This window comes from Sapajus apella, unplaced genomic scaffold, assembly GCF_009761245.1.
Source record: "Sapajus apella isolate SASKATOON/1434 unplaced genomic scaffold, GSC_monkey_1.0 scaffold14, whole genome shotgun sequence".
Lineage (NCBI taxonomy): Eukaryota > Metazoa > Chordata > Mammalia > Primates > Cebidae > Sapajus > Sapajus apella.
Window position 1 is genome coordinate 28,942,488 of NW_022436954.1, and position 14,570 is coordinate 28,957,057.

The following is a 14,570-nucleotide window of genomic DNA, read 5'->3' on the forward strand; positions in this document are numbered from 1 at the left end:
AAAAAAAAAAAAAAAAAAAAACAAAAACAAACAAACAAAAAAAAAAACTTTTCTAAACAGTTAAAAGCAATGAAGAGCTGGGACATGCCTATGAGCACTTCCAGCACAGGCATCTTGGTTAAAGTACAAGAACATAGAATATACTATGTGCCTGTAAGCATGGCATGTTTAACAGCTACATAGGGTATGGCTTAACAAAGTTATTAGCACACTTATTCTTTAACAAGAAAGGAAACTTTAAAGGGGAACTTTTTTACTTCCCACATGCATGTACGTGGAGTTCTTACAGAAACAAAGGGAAAACCCAAAGAATTGTCTTGAGAGCTTATAGACAATTTTAACAAAGGGCGATGAATTCTAGAAAGTGACAAGACAAAGGAAAAGAGGTTTGAGCTTCTGAGGCAGTAAATTATAGGAAGTTAAATCCATGGCGGAAACTAATGGGAGATAAGGGTGTTTGTTTTGTTTTGTTTTGTTTTGTGTTTGAGACAGAGTCTTGCCTTACCACCCAGGCTGGTGTGCAGTGCTATGACTGTGGCTTACTGCAGCCTCAACCTCCGTGGTTCAAGAAATCCTCCCACTTCAGCTCTTGAGTGGCTCTAGGCACATGCCACTACACCTTTTTAAAATATTTTTTGTAGAGACAGAGTCTTGTTATGTTGCCCCTGGCTGGTCTCAAACTCTTGGCCTCAAGAGATCCTCCTGCCTCGGGCTCCCAAAGGGCTGGGATAACAGGCTGGATGCTGAGCTATCGCACATAGCCTGTATTAGTCATACATTGAGGAGAAATACAATTTCTTGAGAGCCTCAGCCTAGTGATCACCGGTATGAATAAACAATGATGGGTGGCTGCCAGTCAAAGAGTGCAAATACTGTGTGTGTGTGACAACGAAGTGCGGGAAGCTAAGTGTAGGAAGAAAAAGCTTCCCAGTTTTGAGACGGAAGATCTTATCAGTGAGCCGAGATCACACCATTGCCCTCAAGCCTAGGCAACAAAAGCGAAACTCTGTCTCAAAATAAATAAATAAACATTGCACTCAAGCCTAGGCAACAAAAGCGAAACTCTGTCTCAAAATAAATAAATAAACATTGCCTTCAAGCCTAGGCAACAAAAGCGAAACTCCATCTCTAAATAAATAAATAAATGCTCCCCAGTTTCAGACACGCCCCTCGGTGGGCACAGCTACCTCTTGTGTTTGGACAGTTTCCAAGTACAAGTGCTTCACACACTGTTCTGTCTTCTGTCTGATCACACCCCTATGAGGCAGCCTGGTTTTCTTATTTCTATTTTATAGAAAACCTGCTTAGAAGTCAAGCAACTTGTCCAAGGCTACCAGCTTGAATATCTGACTCTCTCCACTTTGCTGCTTTACAGACACACAAACACACACACACAGTATTTGCATTGTGTGTGCAAATGCGTATGCGTATGTATATTTAACTTGTGAAGCTGACATTGACTCTTTAACTGGCCTCCACTCATCACTGTTTATTCATACCAGTGATCATGAGGCAGAGATTCTCAAGAAAATGCATTAGTTATTTCCCCTCATATGCCTAATACAGTTTATTCAAATGAGCTGGCATGTCCTTTGGACAAAATGTCCAAATCGCTCATAATTAATGGGCGAGGTATTTGAGGTAGGGCGGACAGGCTTTTCTTTTGGTGGTTAGTTCTTTGCCTGTTAGCTCCTGATGATGTCTATGTGTGAAAGAGAACTAAACTGCATTTCACTGAAAACACTCCTTCAGATCTGTTACAAACCAGATGAGGATCCCTTTTTCTAAACCTTCCTCAACACTGCTAAAGTCTGGCCATTCCCAATCAATCCTCTTCCCCTTTGTCTGCCTCCCACAGTAGAGGATGGAATATCAGACATTCATTTTCTCAGGCTTCTTTGCTGAGGGGCCGGCCAATGAGGCAATGAGGTAAGTCTGCTGGTGCAGGGGGCAGGTTTCCAGGAAATACATTTTCTCCGTGATAAAACGAAAGGAAGCCTGAAGCAAGCTTTCTCCCGCAGCCCTGGCATGCTCCCTGTTCTGGATGAGGGTATGCTGAGATGTGGTAACGGGAGCCAGGAGAGCCGCAGAGACAGAGCGAGGCGGTGGGCGGAGTCGAGGGACAGGAGGCGGAGGCGAGCCCGGGGGCGTGGCTTTCTCACTGCGGGGCGCGGCCTGCTGCGGATGGGCGAGGCCACGTTCCGGGGCGTGGTCGCCCGGGCTTTGGAACCCCGCCTGTTCGGGGCGGGGCTGAGGCGAAAGGGTGGGGCCGCGCTCCGTCGGGGCGGGGCCTGTGGAACCTGGAAACCCCGGTGACTCGGGGCCTGAGCGCGCGTCTCCTGGCGCGGGGTTCCTCCCACGCAGACCCCCATTCAAACGATGCCGAAGGGGCGGCGCGGCAGCCGCAGCCACAGCCCCACCATGAGCCAGCGGTCGGCTCCGCCCCTCTATTTCCCCTCCCTCTACGACCGCGGCATCTCCTCGTCCCCGCTCAGCGACTTCAACATCTGGAAGAAGCTCTTTGTGCCGCTGAAGACAGGCGGGGCGCCGGTGGGCGGGGCCGCAGGGGCCAGCTCCCTGGCCCAGGCGCCCCCTGTCCCTGCGCCTCCGCCACCACCCGGCCTGGTTCCCCCCAGCGAGCGCCCCGGGCCCCCGCCCTGGCCCTCTGGCCTGGCCGCCATCCCCTACGAGCCTCTGCGCTTCTTCTACTCGCCGCCGCCGGGGCCCGAGGTGGCTGTCTCGCCTCTGGCCGCCCGCTCCTCGACCCCCAGGCTCGCCTCTGCCTCCCACCCCGAGGAGCTATGCGAGCTGGAGATCCGGATTAAGGAGCTGGAGCTGCTCACCATCACCGGGGACGGCTTCGACTCCCAGCGCTGTGCGTGACCTCGCCGGGGCCACCGAGCCCAGCCTCATTAGCCTGCCCTGGCTCCCTCCTCCGCTCCAAGCCCCGCCCCGACATGTAGCCCCGGTTTGGCTCCAGTCTCTAATAGTCCCAGATCCAAAATCTGTCCCCTAGCACCTAGACTCTCTTATCCTGGACTTCAACCGACTCCTCCCCCCACCACAGACCTGAACTTCATAGCCCGTTAGTCCCAAACTCTATCTTCCCTCCATCCTAAACCCTTTGAGTAATCTGGACTCTGAGCCTCCACACCTGGAACTCCATTCCCCACCACCTCGTCCTAAACTTTAATCCTCCCGCATAGTCATCCCCCTACCCTGTACTCTGGAACTCCACCCACCGCAGACAGTCCGCAGGCTTTAATGTTCGGTCTTAAACAGGGGCTCTCCATGGGGGGAAAGGGAAGTAGAGAACTGTCAGTGGGAGTATCTATCTGTATGGGGAGGTGGGGATTGTGCAAGGCCCACAAGGCCCAAGGCCGTTCCCTGGGCAGCTTTGGGACACTTCACCTTCTCAGTGCTGGAGGGCAGCCCCCCAGGGACGCTGTGGCCCTGGTGCCGCCTGGACTTCTCTCACCAGGTTTCTGGGCTGACGTTTGGCCCTGGACCAGGGCAGACCAGGTGTGCTGATGCTGGCAGGATCCCTTAGCCTGCGAGCTGAATGACTCCTCCCTGTTGGAGGGTAAAGTTGTTAAATGCGTTGTACTTCAAGAAGGAGCTATTGCGGCCGAGGGGGGCGGATCAGCTGAGGTCAGGAGTTTGAGACCAGCCTGACCAACATAGTAAAACCAATTCTCTACTAAAATACAAAAATTAGCCTGGCATGGTGGCATGTGCCTATAATGTCACCTACCCCAGGAGGATGAGGCAGGAGAATTGCTTGAACCCAGGAGGTGGAGGTTGCAGTGAGCCGAGATTGTGCCACTACACTCCAGTCTGGGCGAAAGAGCAAGACTCCCTCTCAAAAAAAAAAAAAAAAAAAAAAAGAAAAAAAAGAAGAAATCCAGGACTTAGGTGCAACTCTGACGATAAAATCCAGGGCTTAGCAACTCTGACCATAAAAACACATGTAACTGGATGTGTTGCATGTTTTTACAGTCAGAACCACTTACATGTTTTTACAGTCAGTTTTCTGTGTGTTTTTTCTCTCCCATCTTGGATCACAAATAGGTTTAAGGTCCATCGAGGCAGCACAGTTGCTTCCCAGGAGCTTGCTTTGGAAGTGTTAGGAAAAGCCCTTATCTCTCTTATGGCTAAGTTTGTTTTGCTCTCTCGCAGATAAATTCCTGAAGGCGCTAAAAGATGAAAAGTTACAAGGACTGAAGCCCAGGCAACCTGGAAAGAAGTCGGCTTCTCTCTCCTGAGGAGCTGCCCACCCGAGCTTGGGCAGCCACCTCCTTCGGTGTTAGTGCTTAGATAATGTGTCCCATTTGTTGTCATTTCAAAGATGGTTATTTTCTGTTCTGTATTTACTGCTGTTCTTGTTGCTACCAGCATGTATTTCACATACAGTGCCCGCTTTGCGTGGTAAATCTCATGGTCTCTCTCCTCTTTATGCGCTGCTGAGGGAGCTCTCTCATGGGGTCTGGAAGCTGCTGCCCAGCCAGCATTCATGATCCCCTGAGACCAGGGGAGGGAGCCCCCAACACTGCCATAGTCATGCAAACCAGAACGACAGATGTGTCAGGAAGGAATCAGGAGAAACCAAGGGGAATATATATATTTGGTTCTACTGCCGTGTCTCTGCTCAGAAATGTTCTTTGAGGACTGGAATAATGGAGGTTTGGTGTATGGGAGTGTATGTTTTTTTTCTCCAAACATATTTTACTCCTTGGAAGTGTTTGGTGTTTTGATTTGTTTTTTTTCTTTTTTTTAAATGTTTTTTGGACCACAAACTCTGAAAATCTTATCAAAGCCCTGGCCCTTCCTAGAAATTCATACATTCCAGAAATATTTATTGAATATTTATTTTGTGCCTAGGCACTTGGGATTGGGGATGGGGGAGAGACAGACAGTAAGTATTATAAATACATAAATCATAATGTGGTATCGTAGAAGATGACATGGTAGCGGGAGGGAAGCAGAATAAGGATTGCCCGAGGGTCAGAGGAAGGCAGGGCAGAATTTTATGTGGGATTTTTTGAAGAGGTATTATTTAAAGAAGGTCTGAAGGAAGTTGAGGGTCAGAGCCATGTGGCATTCTAGGGAATGTTCCAGGCAGAAGGGCCAGTGCAAAAGCTGCTCCAAAGACGGAAGCATGGCAGCATTTTCAAGAGCCAGCAAACAGTCCAGATGGCTGGAGCAGGAGGAGTGAGTGGGGAGTGGTCGGGGTGAAAACAGAGGGGGCCCATTTGTATACAGCCTTATAGCCATGGTAGGGACTCTGGGCTTTACTCCAAGTGAGACAGAGTCATTAGACAGCTTCCAGGGAATTATAGGATCTGACTTGTGCTGCTGCGATATGAATAGACAAAAGGGTGCAAGCAAGGAGGCAGGGAGCGCAGTCAGCAGGCTGTAGTGATTAATATTCCAGCTAAAAAGACCATGCTGAGCCTGGCGTGGCGGTGCGGACCTATAGTCTCAGCTACTCAGGAGGCTGAGGTGGGAAGGATCCTGTGAGCCCAGGTGTTAAAAGTTACAGTGAGCTATGATCATGCCACTGGCATGCCAGCCTGGGCAACAGAGCAAGACCCTGTCGAAAAATTCACCAAGTAAAAGATCATGCTGGTAGCAGCAGATGTGGTGAGAAGTAGCGGGCAACTGAAGCACAGAGTTGTAACCTAAGCTGGGGGAACACAGGTGGAAGAGGTTTTGGGGAGAAGGAGGAATCGAAGTGAGGGGAATACAGGTGGAACACGTTTTGAGGAGAGGGAGGAGCACAGGTGGAACAGCTTTTGGGGAGACAATCAGCAGTTTTGTTTGGGATATGTGAAGTTTTTGGTGTCTGGTAGACCTCCTGGTGGGAAGCTGTGTAGCTGGGGCCCATATGTAAGCCTGGAGTTCAGGAGAAAGCCTGGGCTGGAGGTGTAAGTTGGGAAGTTGCTGACATGTAGGTGTATTTAAAGGATGAAGTCAAATGAAATCACCGAGGGAGTGAGGGTAGAGAGAAAGAGAACCAATTATCAAGCATGCAGGCACTCTCACTTAAGAGGATGGGGGGAACAGGAGGAACCTGCACAGGAGAATGAAAAGGAGTGGAGTCAGGTGCCTTGGCAGCCAAGTGAGGAAGAAAGGAAGTGGTCGCCTCTGACAGTGCTGACAGGCCAAGTAAGGTAAGCCTAAGAATTTGCCCTTGGATTTTGCAACATGTTACTGTGGCTCTTGCCAGAGCGGTTTTGGTTGAGTGACAGGGCTGACACCTGACCGGTGTGGTTTTAAGAGAGAATGAAAGGTGATGATTTGGAGACAACTGGGTGTAGTTCACTCTTTAGAGGAATTTAGCCGCAGAAAACCGCAGAGAGCTAGAACAGTAGCTGATAGGGAAAGTGGGGATAAGAGACGGCTTTTGTTAAGATGGGAGAAATAACCACAGCCTGAGAGGAAGGCGCCAGTAGCGAGAGAAAGCGACGATGTGGAAGGGATCTGGGAAATTGCTGGAACGGTGTCCTTGACTGGCCAGGAGAGGTGGTGTCTTAGTCTGTTTTTTGCTGCCGTAACAAAACCACAGACTGGAGAATCTAAAAAGAACAGAAATTTATTCTCACAGTTCGGGAGGCAAGTAAGGTGGAAATGAAGGCACTGGCAGTTTCGATCATAGCGTCTCTGCTTCTAAGATGATGCCTTGAATGCTGTGTCTTAGTTTTCTCTTCTCATGGCAGAGTAGCAGGAGAGAAGAGGGAACCCACTCCAGCAAGCATTTTTAATAGCGGCATTCATTCATTCATGAGGGCTCTGCCCAGATTCGAAACACCACTTCGTAAGTCTCCCCTCCCAGTACCATTACACTGAGGATTGTTTCCAACACATGAATTTTGGAGGGGAAAAAAACATACAAACTATAGCAGGGGGATCTAGTTAACAGTAGAGAGATTGGCTTTTGAGGGGCGCAGAGATGGTTCATTTGTAGTCATAGGAGCTACATCTGTGGTATGGAGGTGCAGATGCCGGTAGATGGGTAAACGGAGAGGTGGGAACCCTAGAAGTCGTGTATACATGCACAAAAGTTTGTTCAGCCATCTCTGCCTTGAGGACGCAAAGGCACATGCACACAAGACCAGGCTGGAAACCCTGGAACTGCGCACAGGAAGCCGGTGGAAACTGGCAGACCACAGAGCTTGGGCCCCACTACAGGGGCAGCGGACACCCAGCTCCAGCTGGTTGTTGCCAAGGCAGGAGTGTGGGCACAGGGCCAGGTGAAAGCTGCTGGTTTCTAAATCTTAGCAATGAATTCAAATGTTTTCAAAACGCTATGCAGGCCAAGTAAAATAAAGATGGAAAGTTCCCCAGACACGGTAACCTCTGTGCTATACATAGAAACCCTCCTTCTCCAGGCAGAGATCCAGGCCTTTCTGGAATCCAGATATTCCAGGTCTCTTCTCCCCAGGAAGGAACCAGATTTGAGCCCTAGGCTGGTTGCTACTGGAGAAGCTCCTTTGTTCCCCCAGAAAACTTCAGGCTGGCCAGGCCAGAGGGCAGAGTCGGGGTGGAGAATCTTTTTTTTTTTTTTTTTTTTTTGAGGCAGAGTTTCACTCTTGTTGCCCAGGCTCGAATACAACGGCTAGATCTCGGCTCACCGCAACCTCCACCTCTCAGGTTCAGGCGATTCTCTTGCCTCAGCCTTCCTGAGTAGCTGGGATTACAGGCATGCACCACCATGCCTGGCTGATTTTTTATTTTTAGTTGAGACAGGGTTTCTCCATGTTGATCAGGCTGGTCTCGAACTCCTGACCTCAGGTGATCCGCCCGCCCCAGCCTCCCAAAGTGCTGGAACTATAGGCATTAGTCACTGCGTGAATAAATGAGAACAAACCAGGCATCAGGAAAACCCAATGCAGAGCTCAGATGGAGACACAAATGCCTGGCGTGGCCTTGTTTGTTTCCCTAGAGTCCCAATAGCCCTCCCTAGGCCGTGCTCCTGAAAGTGCCCACCTACTAAGTGCAAACCATGTGTGGGCACTAAGGGAGTCAATGGAGTTGAATAATTTAATTCTCGCTGCCAGCTGGTGAAATAGGTGCTGTTCTTGGCATGTTTTTTAGACGAGCAAGCAGAGTCTCAGAGAGGGAAAGTGGCATACCCACAGGCGCATAGCTAAGACATGGCAGGGCCAGGTTTAGGACTGAAGTCTGTCAAGGCTACCCTAAGCTCTCCCTCAGTGAGGTGCAGATACAGGAGGAGCTGGAGGAGAGTTGTAAAAAAAGAAGCATCTGGGCTGGGCGTGGTGGCTCAAGCCTGTAATCCCAGCACTTTGGTAGGCCGAAGCGGGCGGATCGCAAGGTCAAGAGATTGAGACCATCCTGGCCAACATGGTGAAATCCTGTCTCTACTAAATATACAAAAATTAGCTGGGCGTGGTGGCGTGCGCCTGTAGTCCCAGCTACTCGGGAGGCTGAGGCAGGAGAATTGCTTGAACCCGGGAGGCGGAGGTTGCAGTGAGCCGAGATTGTAGCCTAGCACCTGGCAACAGAGTGAGACTCTGTCTCAAAAAAAAAAAAAAAAAAAAAAAGCATCTGGCGTTTCTTCCAGGTCCTCTCAGCCCCTCGCAGCCCTCAGGTGTCCGTTTGATGTCATTGGAACACTGGGAGGTAGGGCAGGCCATCATTGAAGATGATTGAACACTTGCTTGGCCCTGACCCCTCGATGCTCACACACAGCTGCAAGGGCACCTGCAGTAGGTACGGTCTCCTGTCCTGAATCCCCTGTGCCAGTTGAGACCCAGTCCTCCTGAGATGGCCGCACCAGGCTGCCACCACTAGACACGATTCACATCAACCGACCACTTTCTCATTTCCTGCAGACCCCAGCCAGAGAAGACACAGGTTCATATCTCAAGCACCAACTCCCATCTGCACTTGGGAGCTCTAGTGGAGAACTGGAGGCCTTAAGTGGGCTCTGTGGGAACCAGTATTGGCATGGGGGCCCATGTACCATGCCTGTGGCACAAGTCCTTTTAATCCAGGTTTAGCTTCTGGGTCTACAGTTATAGAGAGAAAAATCTGGAAAAGAACAAAGAAGAGTTCACAATACAGTAAGGGAAACAGAATCAAAATAGTTTCACTTAGCGTGAATAAGTTCTAGAGCTGTCTCTGCAGCATAATGACTACTAATTAATAATTATTTTTTATTTATAATGATAATTATTTACTTTTAAAAAGCAATGTAATAAAAGTCATCAACACTTACTGGCAGTTTGTAGGTATCACAGATTGTATTAGGTTTTTTTTAACATGGGCCGTCTCACTCCATCCTTATAATGACCCTTTGAGGTGGGGACTGCTGTCCTCATTTTACAGGTGACCAAAATGGAGGCACAAAGAGTGAAGGTAATGTGAGTCTCGTATTGCAGCTAGTAAATTGGAGAGGTAGGCTGTGTTCTGATCTGCTGGGCCCACAAGTCTCCTGTGGGCATAATGATCAGAGCAGCGTGGGGAGTATGGAGGAGGTCCGCCAGGTTCCTGCAGGAAATGTGTGGCACACCCAGACTAATTTGAAGAGCATTTAATAAAGGAATTATGTTATAAACTGAATGTTTGTGTCCTTCCAAAAATGTTGTTGAAACCTAATCCCTTGTGCAATGGTATTAGGAGGTGGGACATTTGAGAGGTGATTAGGTTATAAGGATGGAGGGTGGAATGAAATTAGTGCCTTTATAAAAGAGGCCCCAGCAAGCTCGTTCACCCCTTGTACCTTCAGTGAACTAGGAACTGGCCCTTACCTGCCACCAAATCTGCTGGCATTTTGATCTCGGACTTCCCAGCATCTAGAACTATGAGAAATAAATTCCTTTGTTTAGAAGCCACCCAATCTTTGATATTTTGTTATAAGAGTCTGGGTGAACCAAGACAGAGTGCTTGCAAAGGTATGGGCAGGAGACTTGGATTATCACCGCAGAGCGGTTGCAACCCTAAGTGGATAGGTGTGAGAGGAGGGAGTGGTTGCCAGAACCTGAAAACAGGGTCTGTGGCTGTGTGGAAAGAGTCCTTCGTAGGAGCTGTGACCCTTGTCTAGGGGGAGCCCCTGCAGGGAGGAGTTCCTGCAAGAGACAGAGGGGGTGGACAGTGAGGTCAGGGTCTTCCAAAACCTGTAAATACTGGTAGGGCATGGTTTTGGTGTTGGCTAGGTTGCTTCCCACAACTTGCCAAGAGAGAATGGGGTTGATAATTTGGTGGTATTATAGCCAAGGTCCCAGAAATGCCTATATTCAGCCCTGCCGCCTTCCCACTCACCCCATAGCTTGGCCTAACTTTGGGCACAGGACCTATTACTACTGGATGGTGGGATGTAATTGTCATGTAACTGACAGCCCCTCCAGAACAAAATGAAAAAGAGGCTGTTCCTCAAAGAAAAGGGCGCTTGACAGATGAAAGCAATAGGGAGCTTGATTGAGAGAACACCAGATGCAAGGAATAATAGATAAATACAGTGGTGTGCCAGAGCCAGTTTGTATGGGCTCACAAGAGTCAATTGCCAAATTTTCAGAAATTTTATGAGCTGGTTGTTAAATACAGCCATTATTAAAAATTAAACCATATCAACTTTTAATTAAATCATATTGAAAACAAAGGTAGCAAATATTCCTAATTCATCACTTCCTAATTATTTTGCTGGTTTTCTATTATCTGTACTCCTGAGCTCATTTGTGCCTATTGTGTCTGTGTGGTCATAATACTACATCATGGTGTGTTAATGTGCATATCTTCTGAATGATGTCATGTGGGTTTGTTGAAATTGGCCACAGTGAGAGTATTCACAACAAGGAAATTGGCAAATGTACAAATCAGGGTTGTCTCTCTGGGACCTCCACTGAGAAGAGTTGGTTGAGAAGAGTTTACCAGCACACCGCCAGCTAAATGGAAAACAGAAGCACCACTTTATTTGCAGCTGAGCTAGAAGGAAAGCTGCTTTGGAGCATTCAAAGCTGGGATGGTGGTATAAGTAAAGTTCGCTGCTTTCTCAGGCTTGATTTGCCCACTGAGTGCCAGACAGGAAAGAGGGAGACAAGAGAGGGGCCCGATGGCACCCGTCCATGGAGGCAGGCTCGTCCTGGGTCTGACTATTGCATGAACTCAGGGAAGAGGGAAAGCCCAGTGTGCTGACTTTGTTTCTTTTATTTTTAATGTTTTTTAGAGACAGAGTCTCATTCTGGCACTGAGGCTGGAGTGCAGTGGTATGATCTTAGTTCACTACAGCCTCGAACTCCTGGACTCAAGTGATCCTCCCACCTCAGCCTTCCAAGTAGCCAGGACTTATAGGTGTGTGCCACCACGTTTGGCTAATTTTTAAATTCTTTTGTGAGGCAGGTGTCTCATGTCGTTGCCAGGCTGGTTTTGAACTCCTGGGCTCAAGCAATCCTCCTGCCTTGGCCTCCCAAAGCACTGGGATTACAGGTGTGAGCCACTGCACCTTGCCCCATGTACTGATCTTTAAGATGTAGTAAACCTGCATACTGGGAAAGTTGGTCAAAGGAATTGTCCTGGACCCTGACCAATCAAATCAATTAGCAATCTTTACTTTCAAGAAACTAGGGTAGAAGGCAAGTCAAGGTAGAGGCCTATAGATGGAGGTTGAAGGCCTTTCCCTGCTGTGGTGACTGTTTTGGGCAAGATGGAACATGAAACCTGATAGAACAGGTAACCAGCTCTATATCATGATCCTTTCATCACAAGCTTGTTAGTCCTGAGAGAAATACAAGCTTCAAGTGTGATAGGAAAAGCTTCTACCTTATCCAAATCACCTGTGCCCACCCTCTGTGCCAAAACGGTCAGGCAGGGTTCAGAGGAAGTCAGCTGGAGACAGAAGGGAGAGACATCTAATTACTGCTTTAAGGCTTTTGGGTCTCACTGGAGGTAAATACCTCGTGGGTGCCTCAGGGAAAATTGGCGTTTTCTTTTCAACTGTGTCCTAGTTTTGACAGTAACCAGATCTGTGACTTTAGGAAAGTTACCCAACCTCTCTCTTTCCACATCAGGCAAATGGAGATGCTGCTTTCACAGGATGGGGGCTGGGAGTGGGGACAACAACAAAAAAATGACAGATACGAAACTGCCCCAAACTGGGAATCATTTTCATATTATTTTCCAGTTTGTGTAGGACACAGCCCTCACGGTTGAGCCCCTGGTGCTGGGAGTGGGGGTGGCCACAAGATGTGAGCTGGAGGGAGGCCCGGCCCCTCAGGGAGGGAGAAGCATTGAATGTGCATGCCCTGGAGCCCAGCCCCACAAGCACTGACAAGGGGGTGGATGTGGCTGGGAAGCAGCTTGGAGAGGTGGGTGATTGTTTTCTAGAGAGGGCCAATCGCATTCCTCCCAGGCAGCATCACATGGCCCACCCAAACACACAAGGCCAAGGGCGTGGCCTCTCTGTAGGCAGTGCCCAAAAGGAAGGGCGGATGGTCACCACCCAGTCCTTTCATTCTGCCCACGTGAGCGCATAAGCAAATCTGAGGGCTGCCATAAAACTGACTAAATAGTGATAACTTGCATTTCTTATATTCCTGCCTGGAAGTTTTGTGATTCATGAGGACATCCTGTTTCTGAGTAAAGAGTCTTATTGTGACTTCCTTAAATTGTTGACATACTGGTTAATGCACACCTTACTGACATGGGAAAGGATGCGGATGGGCTTCTGAATCATGACGTTTTGCTGATTTGTTTCTGAATCATGAAACTTTGCTGATTGTCTGGCACATAGACATTTTAGCCTGCAAGTTGTCATCTGTAGCCAATGACTAACTCCGTGTTATACCTTCCAATAACAAAAAGACAGCTCATTGTACGAAGAGGCTTCCTCCCCTCTTCCAAACCTTCCCATAAAAGCTTTCTAACTTGTAGCAGACTCTAGCACACTCCCAGCTTTGTTGGTGTGTCTTCCTAGGTCAGTCCTCACATTTGGCTTCCAGTAAACATTTATCAAGTTATTTCTGGTGAAACAGCTGTAATTTCAGTCAACAATAGGAAAATCTGTGACACAGAGCTGAAGTATCACCGATTCCAGGTCCTCTCGTTTGGGGGGAACAGAAGGCCACTCAAACTGAGTTATTTAAGAGAGTTGAGTGGCAACAATGGGCTCTTTGATCACAAGCAATAGAAACTAAACTAAGGGAAATTTAAAGAGGCATTGTCTAAGCATTTAGAAGGAAAGGAAAGGAATGACGTACTGTCACCGGACAACTCAGCTCCAACTACCATTTCTTAGAAAATGTGATTGGCCCAGCTTGGGCTACATTTCCTCCATGTTGGGGAGGAGGTGGCCAGGGTCCTGTGGTTGCATTCCCACCAGAACCACTTGGAACTGGGGAGCAGTTGCTTCCCAAAAGAAGGGCCCTGGCTGACAAAGATACCACCTGTCCCCCTCATGGGCCTCATGCAATTGGCACCAGGGCCTGGAAACCACCAGGATCCCAGGCAGCTCCCCTCCCATCTCTTTATCACTGTATCCTTCTGCCTTTTGCAGTTAGCTTCCTTCCAATTTAGCTCCCAGGGAACTCACAAGAGTGGTATCCGGCTGCAAGCACACATGGTCGCGAGCAGGCAGCTCTCCATCTCAATCACAGTTTCTCTCCAAGAAATAGTAGCTGGAGCTGAGTTGTCCAGTGGCAGCATCTCATTCCTTTCCTTCTAAATGTTCCGATGACGCCTTTTTTAGTTCCCCTTAGTTTAGCTTCTACTCATAATCAAAGAAGCCCATTGCCAGTCACTTTCTTTACTTAAGTAAGCTGGGAGGAATGGCAGGGTGTGGCTAAGTATGCCCAATTTATTCTTCCCCAAATTATGAATCACAAGTCCCCATCAGTCGCTGGGCATTGGGCAAGTAAAGAGGCAGAAAGAGGCCAGTACTGATCTTGGAAAGAAGCAGAAGGGAAGTGCTCCTCTCCCAACAGCATGGATGTCACTTCCTCCAGGAAGCCATCCCTGATTCCAAGCCCCAGTATGAGTTATGTATTCCTTCTCTGAGCTCCCTTTGTACTCTGGGCATCCCCTTTCCTGGGACTTACCTGGATAATGACAGCCCATCTGTATGTCTCCCTAGCTTGACTGTGATCTCTTGAGGGCAGGGCCTGTGTTGTCATCATCATCATCATCATCCTGAGCACAGGGTTTTGCACGAAGTGGACATTCCATGTGTTTAAGGAGCACATTACTGGCTGTGGATGGAGGGGGAAACGCCATCCCAGTCTTATGATTCGACTTATGGTGGAAACGTCAATTGCATAAAATCGTAAGAAATGATGGTCTAGACGCAATATCCTGGGACTCATCTGGGCCAAGTGCCTTTATGACAGGCTGGGGGCATGGAGTCAAGATGTACCTTGAGTTCTTTATCAAGATTCAGAGACAAGCCTAAGACAGCCCTTCTGATCTGAGAAATGGTGTATGATGGAGTGATTAAGATAATTGCCGGATCTGGCACCTCACCGCCTGGGTTGAAATCCCAGCACACACCAGCTGTGTGACTTTGGACAAACTGCTTAACCTCTGTGTCTTTGTTTCCTCATTTATCAAATGAGATTATA

The 14,570-nt window shown here is 48.5% G+C and overlaps 1 protein-coding gene across 2 annotated transcripts; it reads left to right on the top strand.

The window, feature by feature from the left end:
* Positions 1-656: 656 nt before the first annotated feature.
* CUNH11orf91 (chromosome unknown C11orf91 homolog) lies at positions 657-4,770 on the top strand. 2 transcript variants are annotated; one of them, XR_004270400.1, is made up of 2 exons: positions 657-1,929; positions 4,180-4,266. XR_004270400.1 is itself a non-coding variant. In XM_032283618.1 (2 exons), exons 1-2 carry the CDS (start codon positions 2,380-2,382, stop codon positions 4,263-4,265), a joined length of 582 nt encoding a protein of 193 aa, XP_032139509.1. In that variant the 5' UTR covers positions 1,956-2,379; the 3' UTR covers positions 4,266-4,770. The 2 variants fall into 2 exon arrangements, 1 of the variants encoding a protein (XP_032139509.1); XM_032283618.1 differs by lacking the exon at positions 657-1,929 and adding an exon at positions 1,956-2,875 and having other exon boundaries at positions 4,180-4,770.
* Positions 4,771-14,570: the final 9,800 nt, after the last annotated feature.